General features: G+C 53.1%; 1 protein-coding gene across 2 annotated transcripts in view; it reads left to right on the top strand.

The window, feature by feature from the left end:
* Positions 1 to 16221, top strand: part of SMARCD3 (SWI/SNF related BAF chromatin remodeling complex subunit D3) — a 211252-nt gene that overhangs the window by 97702 nt on the left and 97329 nt on the right. For both annotated transcript variants that reach the window (XM_069729035.1, XM_069729034.1), the window contains exon 5: positions 8755 to 8877. In XM_069729035.1, the coding sequence (XP_069585136.1) occupies positions 8755 to 8877 (123 nt within the window). The remainder of the gene's footprint in view (positions 1 to 8754; positions 8878 to 16221) is intronic.

Raw genomic sequence — 16221 nt, 5'->3', positions numbered from 1 at the left:
TGTTTCTTCTGCAAGTGGACTATTCCTATCAGTCCCTACTGTCCAGACAAGCAGAAGAACCCCCCAGCCAAGGCCCCAGGGCTTAACGCAGCAGTTCTTTTGGTGGGTGGTGTGGCTGGGAGGGTGTGTGACAAAGTACAGCACATCACTGTGGGAGGCCATGTTGCTACAGGCCTCAAGGACACCGGGGCTGAACGGACCCTCATCCGACCCGAATTGGCGGCCCCTGAAGAGATCATTCCAGGGAAAACCCTAACTGTCACTGGGATTGGGGGCATCAGCTGTCCCTTACCAATGGCCTGGGTTTATATTGATTGGGGTGAAGGAACTGGGGCTGTCTGATAATTTGCCCACTGATGTTTTGTTGAGGACTGATTTGGGGAGGATGGTTGCATACTACGTTCCTGACACCCCTCCCCAATCTGCAAATAAGGGTAACATTAACTCTGATGATGATGATGATGATGGGAAATTGCATGTGTTACCTGACCATGCTTTATCTTGTAATGATGCATCTGATAACCATTTTTTCCCTAGGATTGATGGGGAACATGTTGTACCTGTGCCAACTGAACCTGATAATGATTTTTCTGTGAAGGTTGATGTGTCCATAGGTACATGAGTGCTCAGCCACATCGCTCTGCGGAGTGAGACGGCTGAGGATCCCCTAACAGGGGCAAGTGTCGGTGCTACAGGAAATGGGGAGATGCATGGGAACCAAGGTGATGCCATGAAAGTGACCAGTGCCACAGAGGAAGGTAACTGGCCCATAAGTAACACTGCCCCTAGAGTGTTGGGGGTGGATGGGGAGGTAGAGCCCATAGCAGCGTCGGCTGATGGGTCTGCAGAAATCCCCGGTGAGACAGCCTACGTAGCTGCTGTCACCCGCAGTCAGAGTGCCCGGAACGCAGATAACTGTTTGCCTTCCGGACCCTCCTCAGTCATCATTGTGACTGAACCAGAGGTGGACCCAGAGCAGGTCCAAGAGGGTTCCCGTGGGGAAGGGACCCTGACGTCGTTTCTGGCTTCCCCTAGCCAGGAGTTTCAGGCCGCTCTGCACACAGATGCCAGCCTAGAGCATTTGAGACAACACGCCGAGACATCCACCTCCGTGACTGATAAGGAGAGGGTGTTCTGGGAACGAGGAAGGTTATACCGGGAGACAGTTCCCAGAGAATCACAAAAGGAGTGGTTGAGGGAAAGACAGCTGCTCGTCCCGCAGCAATTCCAGGGTGAGTTGTTACGGATTGCCCATGAGATCCCGCTAGCTGGACACTTGGGGATCGGCAAAACAAAGGCCCAGCTGTCACAACATTTCTATTGGTCTAAGATGTGTACAGATGTGTCAAACTACTGCCGCTCCTGTATCACTTGTCAAAGAGTGGGGAAGGCTGGGCCTGCTATTAAGGCTTCCCTGATCCCTTTGCCAGTGATAGAGGAGCCTTTCCAGAGGATCGCGGTGGACATTGTGGGCCCGCTGGTCGTCCCCAGCAGCATTGGAAAGCAATACATCCTTACTGTGGTAGACTACGCTACCCGGTACCCAGAGGCAGTAGCTCTGTCATCGACTAGGGCAGATAAGGTGGCGGATGCCCTGTTGGCTATCTTTTCACGGGTAGGATTTCCCAGGGAGATGCTTACTGATCAAGGGACCCAATTTATGTCTTGCCTAATGGAGGCTCTCTGTAAGAGAATGCAGGTGAAACGTCTGGTACCGAGTGCGCATCACCCACAGACCAATGGCTTGTGTGAGCGCTTCAACGGTACCCTCAAACGTATGCTATGCATGCTGGTTGAGACCCAAGGGCGCGACTGGGAGCGGTACCTCCCACACCTGCTATTCGCTTACCGAGAGGTTCCACAGGCCTTGACGGGGTTCTCCCCCTTTGAGCGCCTGTATGGCAGGCGAGTCCGGGGACCCCTTGGGTTGGTAAGGGAATCCTGGGAAGAGGAGCCGAACCCTTCTGAAGTGTCCATAGTGGAGTATGTCGTGCGCTTCCGTGACAAGATGCAGACCTTGACGTAGTTGGTGCATGACAACATGACACAGGCTCAGGCTGACCATAAGCACTGGTACAACCAGAACGCCCGGGAGCGGACCTACCACATGGGTCAAAAGGTGTGGGTGCTGGTTCCCGTGCCAACGGATAAGCTTCAGGCAGCCTGGGAGGGCCCGTACGTCGTTCACCAACAGCTCAACCCGGTCACTTACGTGGTCACACTTGACCATGCTCGGGGTAGGAGAAAGGCCATTCACGTCAACATGATGAAGGCTCATCACGAACGTGAACCTTTCGTCCTACCAGTCTGCAGCTTACCCAAAGACACGGAGGAAGACACCCTCCTGGACATGCTGGCCCAAACAAAGGCTGGTGGGTCCATTGAGGACGTGGAGGTAAGCGCCTCACTAACCAAACCCCAGCGGTCGCAGTTGCGGACCAAGCTGGAACCCTTCCGGGCCGTTTTCTCCAACTGACCTGGAAGGACTGAGTTAGCAGTCCACTAGGTGGACACCGGGAATCATGCCCCACTATGGCGAACACCCTATCAAATCTCTGACCAGGTGCAGCAGGTTGTGCGCCAGGAGATCGATGAGATGTTACAGCTGGGGGTGATTCGACGGTCAAAGAGTGTGCGTGGGCCTCACCTGTAGTTCTCGTACCAAAGAAGGATCGGACCACCTGGTTCTGTGTGGACTACAGGGGGCTCAACGCCATCACAGCCTCTGATGCGCACCCAATGCCGCGCATCGAGGAGCTGCTTGAGTGGTTAGCTGGCGCAGATTACTTAACCATAATGGATTTGAGTCAAGGATACTGGCAGATTCCCCTGAGTCCCGAGGCGCAGGAGAAGTCCGCCTTTATCACACCCTTCGGACTGTACGAGTCCACGGTCATGCCCTTCGGCATGAAGAATGCCCCAGCCACTTTCCAGTGGATGGTCAACCTCCTGCTTCAGGGACTGGAGAAGTACGCAGTGGCGTACTTGGATGACATTGCCATCTTCAGTTCCTTCGGGAAGGAACACCTGCAGCATCTCGAGGAGGTGCTCAGGCGAATTCACCGAGCTGGACTGACTATCAAGCCGGGAAAGTGCCAGATGGGCATGAGTGAGGTCCACTACCTGGGGCACCGGGTAGGCGGGGGCACCCTAAAGCCAGAGCCTGAGAAAGTGGGAGTGATCGTGAACTGGCCCACCCCCAGGACCAAGAAACTGGTGATGTCCTTCCTGGGCACGGCAGGGTGCTATAGGAACTTCGTACAGCACTATAGTAACCTGGCAAAACCTTTGATGGACCTCACCAGGAAGAAGCTACCCCACATCGTCAACTGGACCGACGGCTGTGAGGGGGCCTTACAGGCGTTGAAAACAGCACTGTGCAACACCCCTGTGTTGAAAGCAGTCGACAGCAGTCGACCATTCTTGGTACAGACTGATGCCAGTGAGTTTGGCCTCGGTGCTGTTCTCAGCCACGTTGACTCGGAGGACCAAGAGCACCCCGTGTTGTACCTGAGCCGGAAACTTTTGCAGAGGGAAGTGGCCTACTCCACCATCAAGAGGGAGTGCCTTGCCATTGTCTGGGCCCTGCAGCGCTTGCAGCCCTACCTGTACGGTCACACCTTCACCGTGGTAACTGACCACAACCCTCTGCACTGGCTAAACGCCATGTGTGGAACCAACGGCAGGTTGCTACGCTGGAGCCTTGCCCTTCAACAGTTTGACTTCACCATTGAACACAAAACGGGCAGGGACCATGGCAATGCAGATGGACTGTCCCACCAGGGGGAACTTACTGAGGTGTGCATGGAGGCATACCGTGGGGTTCTGCCTCCCTAGCGCAGACCAAAAGGGGGAGGTGTGAGGATAATGTATAGTATAAGTTTTAGTCTCTCATTGCTAGCACCTATAGGGTGGGCATTGACAACCCTTTGCTTCAGGGTTTAACTTTTCTTTTCAATGGGTGTAGAAGAGCTTTTATTTCTTCTTGCTGCAAATTCCTGACTTTAAGCAACTTACTCCTCATGCCCCTCCCAAAAGAATTTTTACGATCGCTTGTGTTGGCTCAAACCTTCCTCCAGCAGAAACTGGTCTGATCTCCTTCTGTAAAGGCAAGAAGTCCTTTGTTCCATTATAGTGAGATATTAGGCCAGCGGTTTAGGCTAGGAAAATAATACATCCAGTTTGTGAATCTCCATCGGCGGATCTATCGGCCACGGTAAGCGTGGGCTTCTAGTTCCAACAGGGAGAGAGTATGGATTTCTCTGGAACTATGCATCCCATCAAGCACAAATTTGGTCTCATTAGAATGCCAATGTTAATATAAGATGAATGCTGGGTGTGTTATGATTCTGACATGTTCTGTAGCGGAGATACAGGCATTAGACAAATTTGTGTTAAATTTAGTAAAAAGAAGAGATAGGAGGGTCTGCGGAAACCAGCCCTGTTAGTGATGTCACGAGGCTGTGGTTATTTAAGTGACTCCACTTTACCCAGCCTTCAGTCTGTCTGAGTCTGACTTGAGGAGCCCTCACTGCCAGTCCTGATGCATTGGGACATTTGTGAGCTCCGCCCACCAGCCTGGTTTTACCTGACATGACGTGAACACATGTAAGTGGTATTTTCTCATTTAACCCCTGTTGTGTTTATAATTACCTTGTATATATTTTCAATTGTATCATATTGTAACATCTTTTTATAAACACTGACTTAATTTTAATGGAGTAAAATACATAAAATACTAGTTTTGTTCTTTCTGCTCTAAAACATACCCTGTCTTCTGAAGGGAATTATTCTACTGTTTTGGGTTAGCTTCGGACCTGTTTAGTCAAAGCTGGTGGCAGCATACCGTGTGCTGTGCCTTTGGGAGTTATTGTAGCGACTGCGGCGTTGATAATTATTGTTCCTACCTGAGTGGGAGTATTTATATCACGTCGCTGCAGCGTGCCCAATAGCCAGTACATAGCAGGCAGCCTTTCTGGCGACTAATTACCCTAGGTGCAGTACCTAGTCTGACCTGAGGATGAGGAGGCGCCAGAGAGCTGCAAGTTTTCAAGCGGAACTGTAAAGCGGGATATACATAAATCCCTGCAGTTTGTGGTGTATTGAAGAGCAGTGGGATGATTAAAATAAGCCCCTGCTGTAAACTAAGAGGTCAATAGCCTTGTGTGTGTTTTTTCATCACATTGTCGCAGCAGAGGGATAACTACGATAAGCCCCCGTGCACATATGATAGCCGTCTGTTGGCCTAAAGTCACCCTGATCCGTGACGTGGGGGTGACGGTCACAGTGTGAATCGTGACAGGTATGTTGACCGCGTGTTCCATGGTGATTAGTACGATCACCTCTAGATACAGGATACATCTCCTTCCTGAACGGTATGATGGCCGCATGCTCCAAGGTGATTAGTACGATCACCTCTAGATACAGGACATGTCTCCTTCCTGAACGGTATGATGGCCACGTGCTCCATGGTGATTAGTACGATCACCTCTAGATACAGGACACGTCTCCTTCCTGAATGGTATGATGGCCGCGTGCTCCATGGTGATTAGTGCGATCACCTCTAGATACAGGACACGTCTCCTCCCTGAACGGTATGATAGCCACGTGCTTTATGGTGATTAGTACGATCACCTCTAGATACAAGACACGTCTCCTTCCTGAACGGTATGATGGCCACCTGTTCCATGGGGATTAGTACGATCACCTCTAGATACAGGACACGTCTCCTTCCTGAACGGTATTGTGAGGATAATGTATAATATAAGTTTTAGTCTCTCATTGCCAGCACCTATATGGTGGGCATTGACCCCCCTTTACTTCAGAGTTTAGCTTTTCTTTTCAATGGGTGTAGAAGAGCTTTTATTGCTTCTTGCTGCAAATTCCTGACATTAAGCAACTTACTCCTCATGCCCCTCCCAAAAGAATTTTTACAATCGCTTGTGTCTGCTCAAACCTTCCTCCAGCAGAAACTGGCCTGATCTCCTTCTGTAAAGGCAAGAAGTCCTTTGTTCCATTATAGTGAGATATTGGGCCAACAGTTTAGGCTAGGAAAATAATACGTCCAATTTGTGAATTTCCATCGGCGGATCTATTGGCCACGGTAAGTGCGGGTTTCTAGTTCACACAGGGACAGAGTGTGGATTTCTCTGGAACTATGCATCCCATCAAGCCTAAATTTGGTCTCATTAGAACGCCAATGTTAATACAAGATGAATGCTGGGTGTGTTATGATTCTGACATGTTCTGTAGCGGAGATACAGGCATTAGACAAACTTGTGTTAAATTTAGTAAGACTGAAGAGATAGGAGGGTCTGAGGAAATCAGCCCTGTTAATAATGTCACGAGGCTGTGGTTATTTAATTGACTCCACTTTACCCAGCCTTCAGAGTCTGTCTGAGTCTGACTTGAGGAGCCCTCACTGCCAGTCCTGATGCATTGGGACATTTGGGAGCTCCGCCCACTAGCCTGGTTTTGCCTGACATGATCTGAACACATGTAAGTGTTAATTCCTCATTTAACCCCTGTTATTTTTATAATTACCTTGTACATATTTTCAATTGTCTCATATTGTATCATCTTTTTATAAACACTGCCTTAATTTTAACGGAGTAAAATACATAAAATACTAGTTTCGTTCTTTCTGCTCTAAAAAAATGTACCCTGTCTTCTGAAAGGAATTACGCTACTGTTTTGGGTTAGCTTCGGACCCCTTTAATCGAAGCTGGTGGCAGCATACCGTGTGCTGTGCCTTTGGGAGTTATTGTAGCGACTGCGGCGTTGATAATTATTGTTCCTGCCTGAGTGGGAGTATTTATATCGCCTCGCAGCAGCGTGCCCAATAGCCAGTACATAGCAGGCAGCCTTTCTGGTGACTAATTACCCTAGGTGCAGTACCTAGTCTGACCTGAGGGTGAGAGGGGTGCCAGAGAGCTGCAAGTTTTCAAGCGGAACTGTAAAGCGGGATATACATAAATCCCTGCAGTTCGGGGTAGATTGAAGAGCAGTGGGATAATTAAAATAAGCCCCTGCTGTAAACTAAGAGGTCAATAGCCTTGTGTGTGTTTTTTCATCACATTGTCACAGTAGAGGGATAACTACGATAAGCCCCCCTGCACATGTGATAGCCGTCTGTTGGCCTTAAGTCACCCCGATCCGTGACGTGGGGGTGACGGTCACGGTGTGAATCGTGACAGGTATGATGACCGCCTGTTCCATGGTGATTAGTACGATCACCTCTAGATACAGGACAGTCTCCTTCCTGAACGGTATGATGGCCGCGTGCTCCATGGTGATTAGTACGATCACCTCTAAATACACGACAGTCTCCTTCCTGAACGGTATGATGGCCGTGTGCACCATGGTGATTAGTACGATCACCTCTAGACACAGGACACGTCTCCTTCCTGAATGGTATGATGGCCGCGTGCTCCATGATGATTAGTACGATCACCTCTAGATACAGGACACGTCTCCTTCCTGAATGGTATGATGGCCGCGTGCTCCATGGTGATTAGTACGATCACCTCTAGGTACAGAACACTTCTCCTTCCTGAAAGGTATGATGGCCGCGTGTTCCATGGTGATTAGTACGATCACCTCTAGATACAGGACACGTCTCCTTCATGAACGGTATGATGGCCGCGTGCTCCATGGTGATTAGTACGATCACCTCTAGATACAGGACACATCTCCTTCCTGAACGGTATGATGGCCACGTGCTCCATGGTGATTAGTACGATCATCTCTAGATACAGGACACGTCTCCTTCCTGAACGGTATGATGGCCGCGTGCTCCATGGTGATTAGTACGATCACCTCTAGATACAGGGCACATCTCCTTCCTGAACGGTATGATGGCCACGTGCTCCATGGTGATTAGTACGATCACCTCTAGATACAGGACACATCTCCTTACTGAACGGTATGATGGCCGTGTGCTCCATGGTGATTAGTACGATCACCTCTAGATACAGGACACGTCTCCTTCCTGAACGGTATGATGGCCGCGTGCTCCATCGTAACTAGTACAATCACTTCTAAGTACATAGCACATTGCCTTCCTGATGAGTGTAGTGGCTGAGTGCTCCATGGTGATTAGTACGATCACCACTAGCTACAGGACACATCTCCTACCTGAACGGTATGATGGCCACGTGCTCCATGGTGATTAGTACGATCACCTCTAGATACAGGACACATCTCCTTCCTGAACGGTATGGTGGCCTCTTAATCCCATGGTGGTAACAAGGGCCTAGAGGTGTTTGGAAACTGCTCCTAAGGAGGTACCAGCCTTGTTGGGGGTCCACAATTTTTTTCTGCTGTCTTTGCTTGACAAAATGGGAAACTAAATTAAATCAGCAGAGTGGAATAGGCCTTGAAGGTTGGCTTCAAAATATCGCCAGGTGTAAACCTTCAGTTGGCGTCAGTTATCCACTAATGGCTCCTATAGCCGGACACTGTCGCCTCAGGGTATAAACATCAGACCTGCTGGAATTTTGATATAGTGAATTGTAAATGAATTGATTGTTTCAACCTGACACAGAGAATTTTGTCAACAATTGTTAACAAAGTAGATGTCTGAAACCAGATGGAGTTTATGGAGGAGGGAAACCTGAGTTTTAATAACGTCATCTTTCCATCTACATGTTGGGAAACCTGTGACATTAGCTATGTGAGTGGGACATGAGGCACAGGTCCATGGACCCTCATCTTTTATTCACTTGTTTTGTGTTTTCTTTTTTTCCTTAACAGCAAAAGAGAAAATTGCGCCTCTACATTTCAAACACATTTAACCCTGCAAGGCCAGACGCTGAAGATTCAGATGGAAGTATTGCATCTTGGGAGCTACGTGTTGAAGGGAAATTATTAGATGATGTACGTTCTGCAGAATCCATACAAATGTTATGAGTTTGAGAACATGAGCATAATTCATGGGCCATATGTGGTATTAAAGGAAGGGACGGGTCTATTGAAGATTGAGGTGCCGGTAGAGGGACAGAGGTGACGAGAGGGAGAGAAAAGGAATCTGGAATAGAACAAAGGAGACTAGAGGGCGCAGAGGAATCTGGACAGGGACAGACGAGACTGGAGGGAGACAAAGGACAGAGGAGACTGAAAGATGTGAAACAAAATACAGGAGACTGAAGGGGTCTAAGGCATATGGAAGGGGACAGAGGTGACAGGAGGGTGGCAGATGGATCTGGAAGGGGACAGAGGAGACAGGAGGGTGGCAGATGGATCTGGAAGGGGACAGAGGAGACAGGAGGGTGGCAGATGGATCTGGAAGGGGACAGAGGAGACAGGAGGGTGGCAGATGGATCTGGAAAGGAACAGAGGAGACAGGAGGGTGGCAGATGGATCTGGAAGGGAACAGAGGTGACAGGAGGGTGGCAGATGGATCTGGAAGGGGACAGAGGAGACAGGAGGGTGGCAGATGGATCTGGAAGGGAACAGAGGAGACAGGAGGGTGGCAGATGGATCTGGAAGGGAACAGAGGAGACAGGAGGGTGGCAGATGGATCTGGAAGGGGACAGAGGTGACAGGAGGGTGGCAGATGGATCTGGAAAGGAACAGAGGAGACAGGAGGGTGGCAGATGGATCTGGAAGGGAAGAGAGGTGACAGGAGGGTGGCAGATGGATCTGGAAGGGGACAGAGGAGACAGGAGGGTGGCAGATGGATCTGGAAGGGAACAGAGGAGACAGGAGGGTGGCAGATGGATCTGGAAGGGAACAGAGGTGACAGGAGGGTGGCAGATGGATCTGGAAGGGAACAGAGGAGACAGAAGGGTGGCAGATGGATCTGGAAGGGGACAGAGGTGACAGGAGGGTGGCAGATGGATCTGGAAGGGAACAGAGGTGACAGGAGGGTGGCAGATGGATCTGGAAGGGAACAGAGGTGACAGGAGGGTGGCAGATGGATCTGGAAGGGGACAGAGGAGACAGGAGGGTGGCAGATGGATCTGGAAGGGGACAGAGGAGACAGGAGGGTGGCAGATGGATCTGGAAGGGGACAGAGGAGACAGGAGGGTGGCAGATGGATCTGGAAGGGAACAGAGGAGACAGGAGGGTGGCAGATGGATCTGGAAGGGGACAGAGGTGACAGGAGGGTGGCAGATGGATCTGGAAAGGAACAGAGGAGACAGGAGGGTGGCAGATGGATCTGGAAGGGAACAGAGGTGACAGAAGGGTGGCAGATGGATCTGGAAGGGGACAGAGGAGACAGGAGGGTGGCAGATGGATCTGGAAGGGAACAGAGGAGACAGGAGGGTGGCAGATGGATCTGGAAGGGAACAGAGGAGACAGGAGGGTGGCAGATGGATCTGGAAGGGGACAGAGGAGACAGGAGGGTGGCAGATGGATCTGGAAGGGAACAGAGGTGACAGAAGGGTGGCAGATGGATCTGGAAGGGGACAGAGGAGACAGGAGGGTGGCAGATGGATCTGGAAGGGAACAGAGGAGACAGGAGGGTGGCAGATGGATCTGGAAGGGAACAGAGGTGACAGAAGGGTGGCAGATGGATCTGGAAGGGGACAGAGGAGACAGGAGGGTGGCAGATGGATCTGGAAAGGAACAGAGGAGACAGGAGGGTGGCAGATGGATCTGGAAGGGAACAGAGGTGACAGAAGGGTGGCAGATGGATCTGGAAGGGGACAGAGGAGACAGGAGGGTGGCAGATGGATCTGGAAAGGAACAGAGGAGACAGGAGGGTGGCAGATGGATCTGGAAGGGAACAGAGGTGACAGAAGGGTGGCAGATGGATCTGGAAGGGGACAGAGGAGACAGGAGGGTGGCAGATGGATCTGGAAGGGAACAGAGGAGACAGGAGGGTGGCAGATGGATCTGGACAGGAACAGAGGTGACAGGAGGGTGGCAGATGGATCTGGAAGGGAACAGAGGTGACAGGAGGGTGGCAGATGGATCTGGACGGGAACAGAGGTGACAGGAGGGTGGCAGATGGATCTGGACGGGAACAGAGGAGACAGAAGGGTGGCAGATGGATCTGGAAGGGAACAGAGGTGACAGGAGGGTGGCAGATGGATCTGGAAGGGAACAGAGGAGACAGGAGGGTGGCAGATGGATCTGGAAGGGAACAGAGGTGACAGGAGGGTGGCAGATGGATCTGGAAGGGAACAGAGGTGACAGGAGGGTGGCAGATGGATCTGGACGGGAACAGAGGTGACAGGAGGGTGGCAGATGGATCTGGACGGGAACAGAGGAGACAGAAGGGTGGCAGATGGATCTGGAAGGGAACAGAGGTGACAGGAGGGTGGCAGATGGATCTGGAAGGGAACAGAGGAGACAGGAGGGTGGCAGATGGATCTGGAAGGGGACAGAGGAGACAGGAGGGTGGCAGATGGATCTGGAAGGGAACAGAGGAGACAGGAGGGTGGCAGATGGATCTGGAAAGGAACAGAGGTGACAGGAGGGTGGCAGATGGATCTGGAAGGGGACAGAGGTGACAGGAGGGTGGCAGATGGATCTGGAAGGGAACAGAGGTGACAGGAGGGTGGCAGATGGATCTGGAAGGGGACAGACGAGACTGGAGGGAGACAAAGGACAGAGGAGACTGAAAGATGTGAAACAAAATACAGGAGACTGAAGGGGTCTAAGGCATATGGAAGGGGACAGAGGTGACAGGAGGGTGGCAGATGGATCTGGAAGGGGACAGAGGAGACAGGAGGGTGGCAGATGGATCTGGAAGGGGACAGAGGTGACAGGAGGGTGGCAGATGGATCTGGAAGGGGACAGAGGAGACAGGAGGGTGGCAGATGGATCTGGAAGGGGACAGAGGAGACAGGAGGGTGGCAGATGGATCTGGAAGGGGACAGAGGAGACAGGAGGGTGGCAGATGGATCTGGAAAGGAACAGAGGAGACAGGAGGGTGGCAGATGGATCTGGAAGGGAACAGAGGAGACAGGAGGGTGGCAGATGGATCTGGAAGGGGACAGAGGTGACAGGAGGGTGGCAGATGGATCTTGAAGGGAACAGAGGAGACAGGAGGGTGGCAGATGGATCTGGAAGGGAACAGAGGAGACAGGAGGGTGGCAGATGGATCTGGAAGGGAACAGAGGAGACAGGAGGGTGGCAGATGGATCTGGAAGGGAACAGAGGTGACAGGAGGGTGGCAGATGGATCTGGAAGGGAACAGAGGTGACAGGAGGGTGGCAGATGGATCTGGACGGGAACAGAGGTGACAGGAGGGTGGCAGATGGATCTGGACGGGAACAGAGGAGACAGAAGGGTGGCAGATGGATCTGGAAGGGAACAGAGGTGACAGGAGGGTGGCAGATGGATCTGGAAGGGAACAGAGGAGACAGGAGGGTGGCAGATGGATCTGGAAGGGAACAGAGGTGACAGGAGGGTGGCAGATGGATCTGGAAGGGAACAGAGGTGACAGGAGGGTGGCAGATGGATCTGGGCGGGAACAGAGGTGACAGGAGGGTGGCAGATGGATCTGGACGGGAACAGAGGAGACAGGAGGGTGGCAGATGGATCTGGAAGGGGACAGAGGAGACAGGAGGGTGGCAGATGGATCTGGAAGGGAACAGAGGAGACAGGAGGGTGGCAGATGGATCTGGAAAGGAACAGAGGTGACAGGAGGGTGGCAGATGGATCTGGAAGGGGACAGAGGTGACAGGAGGGTGGCAGATGGATCTGGAAGGGAACAGAGGTGACAGGAGGGTGGCAGATGGATCTGGAAGGGAACAGAGGAGACAGGAGGGTGGCAGATGGATCTGGAAGGGGACAGAGGAGACAGGAGGGTGGCAGATGGATCTGGAAGGGAACAGAGGAGACAGGAGGGTGGCAGATGGATCTGGAAAGGATCAGAGGTGACAGGAGGGTGGCAGATGGATCTGGAAGAGGACAGAGGTGACAGGAGGGTGGCAGATGGACCTGGAAGGGGACAGAGGTGACAGGAGGGTGGCAGATGGATCTGGAAGGGGACAGAGGAGACAGGAGGGTGGCAGATGGATCTGGAAGGGGACAGAGGAGACAGGAGGGTGGCAGATGGATCTGGAAGGGGACAGAGGAGACAGGAGGGTGGCAGATGGATCTGGAAGGGGACAGAGGAGACAGGAGGGTGGCAGATGGATCTGGAAAGGAACAGAGGAGACAGGAGGGTGGCAGATGGATCTGGAAGGGAACAGAGGAGACAGGAGGGTGGCAGATGGATCTGGAAGGGGACAGAGGAGACAGGAGGGTGGCAGATGGATCTGGAAGGGGACAGAGGAGACAGGAGGGTGGCAGATGGATCTGGAAGGGGACAGAGGAGACAGGAGGGTGGCAGATGGATCTGGAAGGGAACAGAGGAGACAGGAGGGTGGCAGATGGATCTGGAAGGGAACAGAGGAGACAGGAGGGTGGCAGATGGATCTGGAAGGGAACAGAGGAGACAGGAGGGTGGCAGATGGATCTGGAAGGGGACAGAGGTGACAGGAGGGTGGCAGATGGATCTGGAAGGGGACAGAGGAGACAGGAGGGTGGCAGATGGATCTGGAAGGGAACAGAGGAGACAGGAGGGTGGCAGATGGATCTGGAAGGGGACAGAGGTGACAGGAGGGTGGCAGATGGATCTGGAAGGGAACAGAGGAGACAGGAGGGTGGCAGATGGATCTGGAAGGGGACAGAGGAGACAGGAGGGTGGCAGATGGATCTGGAAGGGGACAGAGGAGACAGGAGGGTGGCAGATGGATCTGGAAGGGGACAGAGGTGACAGGAGGGTGGCAGATGGATCTGGAAGGGGACAGAGGAGACAGGAGGGTGGCAGATGGATCTGGAAAGGAACAGAGGTGACAGGAGGGTGGCAGATGGATCTGGAAGGGAACAGAGGAGACAGGAGGGTGGCAGATGGATCTGGAAGGGGACAGAGGTGACAGGAGGGTGGCAGATGGATCTGGAAGGGGACAGAGGTGACAGGAGGGTGGCAGATGGATCTGGAAGGGGACAGAGGTGACAGGAGGGTGGCAGATGGATCTGGAAGGGGACAGAGGTGACAGGAGGGTGGCAGATGGATCTGGAAGGGAACAGAGGTGACAGGAGGGTGGCAGATGGATCTGGAAGGGGACAGTGGTGACAGGAGGGTGGCAGATGGATCTGGAAGGGGACAGAGGAGACAGGAGGGTGGCAGATGGATCTGGAAGGGAACAGAGGAGACAGGAGGGTGGCAGATGGATCTGGAAGGGGACAGAGGAGACAGGAGGGTGGCAGATGGATCTGGAAGGGAACAGAGGAGACAGGAGGGTGGCAGATGGATCTGGAAGGGGACAGAGGAGACAGGAGGGTGGCAGATGGATCTGGAAGGGGACAGAGGAGACAGGAGGGTGGCAGATGGATCTGGAAGGGGACAGAGGAGACAGGAGGGTGGCAGATGGATCTGGAAGGGGACAGAGGAGACAGGAGGGTGGCAGATGGATCTGGAAGGGGACAGAGGAGACAGGAGGGTGGCAGATGGATCTGGAAAGGAACAGAGGAGACAGGAGGGTGGCAGATGGATCTGGAAGGGAACAGAGGTGACAGAAGGGTGGCAGATGGATCTGGAAGGGAACAGAGGAGACAGGAGGGTGGCAGATGGATCTGGAAGGGGACAGAGGAGACAGGAGGGTGGCAGATGGATCTGGAAGGGGACAGAGGAGACAGGAGGGTGGCAGATGGATCTGGAAGGGAACAGAGGAGACAGGAGGGTGGCAGATGGATCTGGAAGGGAACAGAGGAGACAGGAGGGTGGCAGATGGATCTGGAAGGGAACAGAGGAGACAGGAGGGTGGCAGATGGATCTGGAAGGGGACAGAGGTGACAGGAGGGTGGCAGATGGATCTGGAAGGGGACAGAGGTGACAGGAGGGTGGCAGATGGATCTGGAAGGGAACAGAGGAGACAGGAGGGTGGCAGATGGATCTGGAAGGGAACAGAGGAGACAGGAGGGTGGCAGATGGATCTGGAAGGGGACAGAGGAGACAGGAGGGTGGCAGATGGATCTGGAAGGGGACAGAGGTGACAGGAGGGTGGCAGATGGATCTGGAAGGGGACAGAGGAGACAGGAGGGTGGCAGATGGATCTGGAAAGGAACAGAGGTGACAGGAGGGTGGCAGATGGATCTGGAAGGGAACAGAGGAGACAGGAGGGTGGCAGATGGATCTGGAAGGGGACAGAGGTGACAGGAGGGTGGCAGATGGATCTGGAAGGGGACAGAGGTGACAGGAGGGTGGCAGATGGATCTGGAAGGGGACAGAGGAGACAGGAGGGTGGCAGATGGATCTGGAAGGGGACAGAGGAGACAGGAGGGTGGCAGATGGATCTGGAAGGGGACAGAGGAGACAGGAGGGTGGCAGATGGATCTGGAAAGGAACAGAGGAGACAGGAGGGTGGCAGATGGATCTGGAAAGGAACAGAGGTGACAGGAGGGTGGCAGATGGATCTGGAAGGGAACAGAGGTGACAGGAGGGTGGCAGATGGATCTGGACGGGAACAGAGGTGACAGGAGGGTGGCAGATGGATCTGGACGGGAACAGAGGTGACAGGAGGGTGGCAGATGGATCTGGAAGGGGACAGAGGAGACAGGAGGGTGGCAGATGGATCTGGAAGGGGACAGAAGAGACAGGAGGGTGGCAGATGGATCTGGAAGGGGACAGAGGAGACAGGAGGGTGGCAGATGGATCTGGAAAGGAACAGAGGTGACAGGAGGGTGGCAGATGGATCTGGAAGGGGACAGAGGAGACAGGAGGGTGGCAGATGGATCTGGAAAGGAACAGAGGAGACAGGAGGGTGGCAGATGGATCTGGAAAGGAACAGAGGTGACAGGAGGGTGGCAGATGGATCTGGAAGGGGACAGAGGTGACAGGAGGGTGGCAGATGGATCTGGAAGGGAACAGAGGTGACAGGAGGGTGGCAGATGGATCTGGAAGGGGACAGAGGTGACAGGAGGGTGGCAGATGGATCTGGAAGGGAACAGAGGTGACAGGAGGGTGGCAGATGGATCTGGAAGGGGACAGAGGTGACAGGAGGGTGGCAGATGGATCTGGAAGGGAACAGAGGTGACAGGAGGGTGGCAGATGGATCTGGAAGGGAACAGAGGTGACAGGAGGGTGGCAGATGGATCTGGATGGGAACAGAGGTGACAGGAGGGTGGCAGATGGATCTGGAAGGGGACAAAGGTGACAGGAGGGTGGCAGATGGATCTGGACGGGAACAGAGGTGACAGGAGGGTGGCAGATGGATCTGG

This window comes from Ranitomeya imitator, chromosome 6, assembly GCF_032444005.1.
Source record: "Ranitomeya imitator isolate aRanImi1 chromosome 6, aRanImi1.pri, whole genome shotgun sequence".
NCBI classification, from domain to species: Eukaryota; Metazoa; Chordata; class Amphibia; order Anura; family Dendrobatidae; genus Ranitomeya; species Ranitomeya imitator.
Note: the sequence above shows the minus strand (reverse complement) of the source record. Positions and strands in the feature narration are given on the sequence as shown.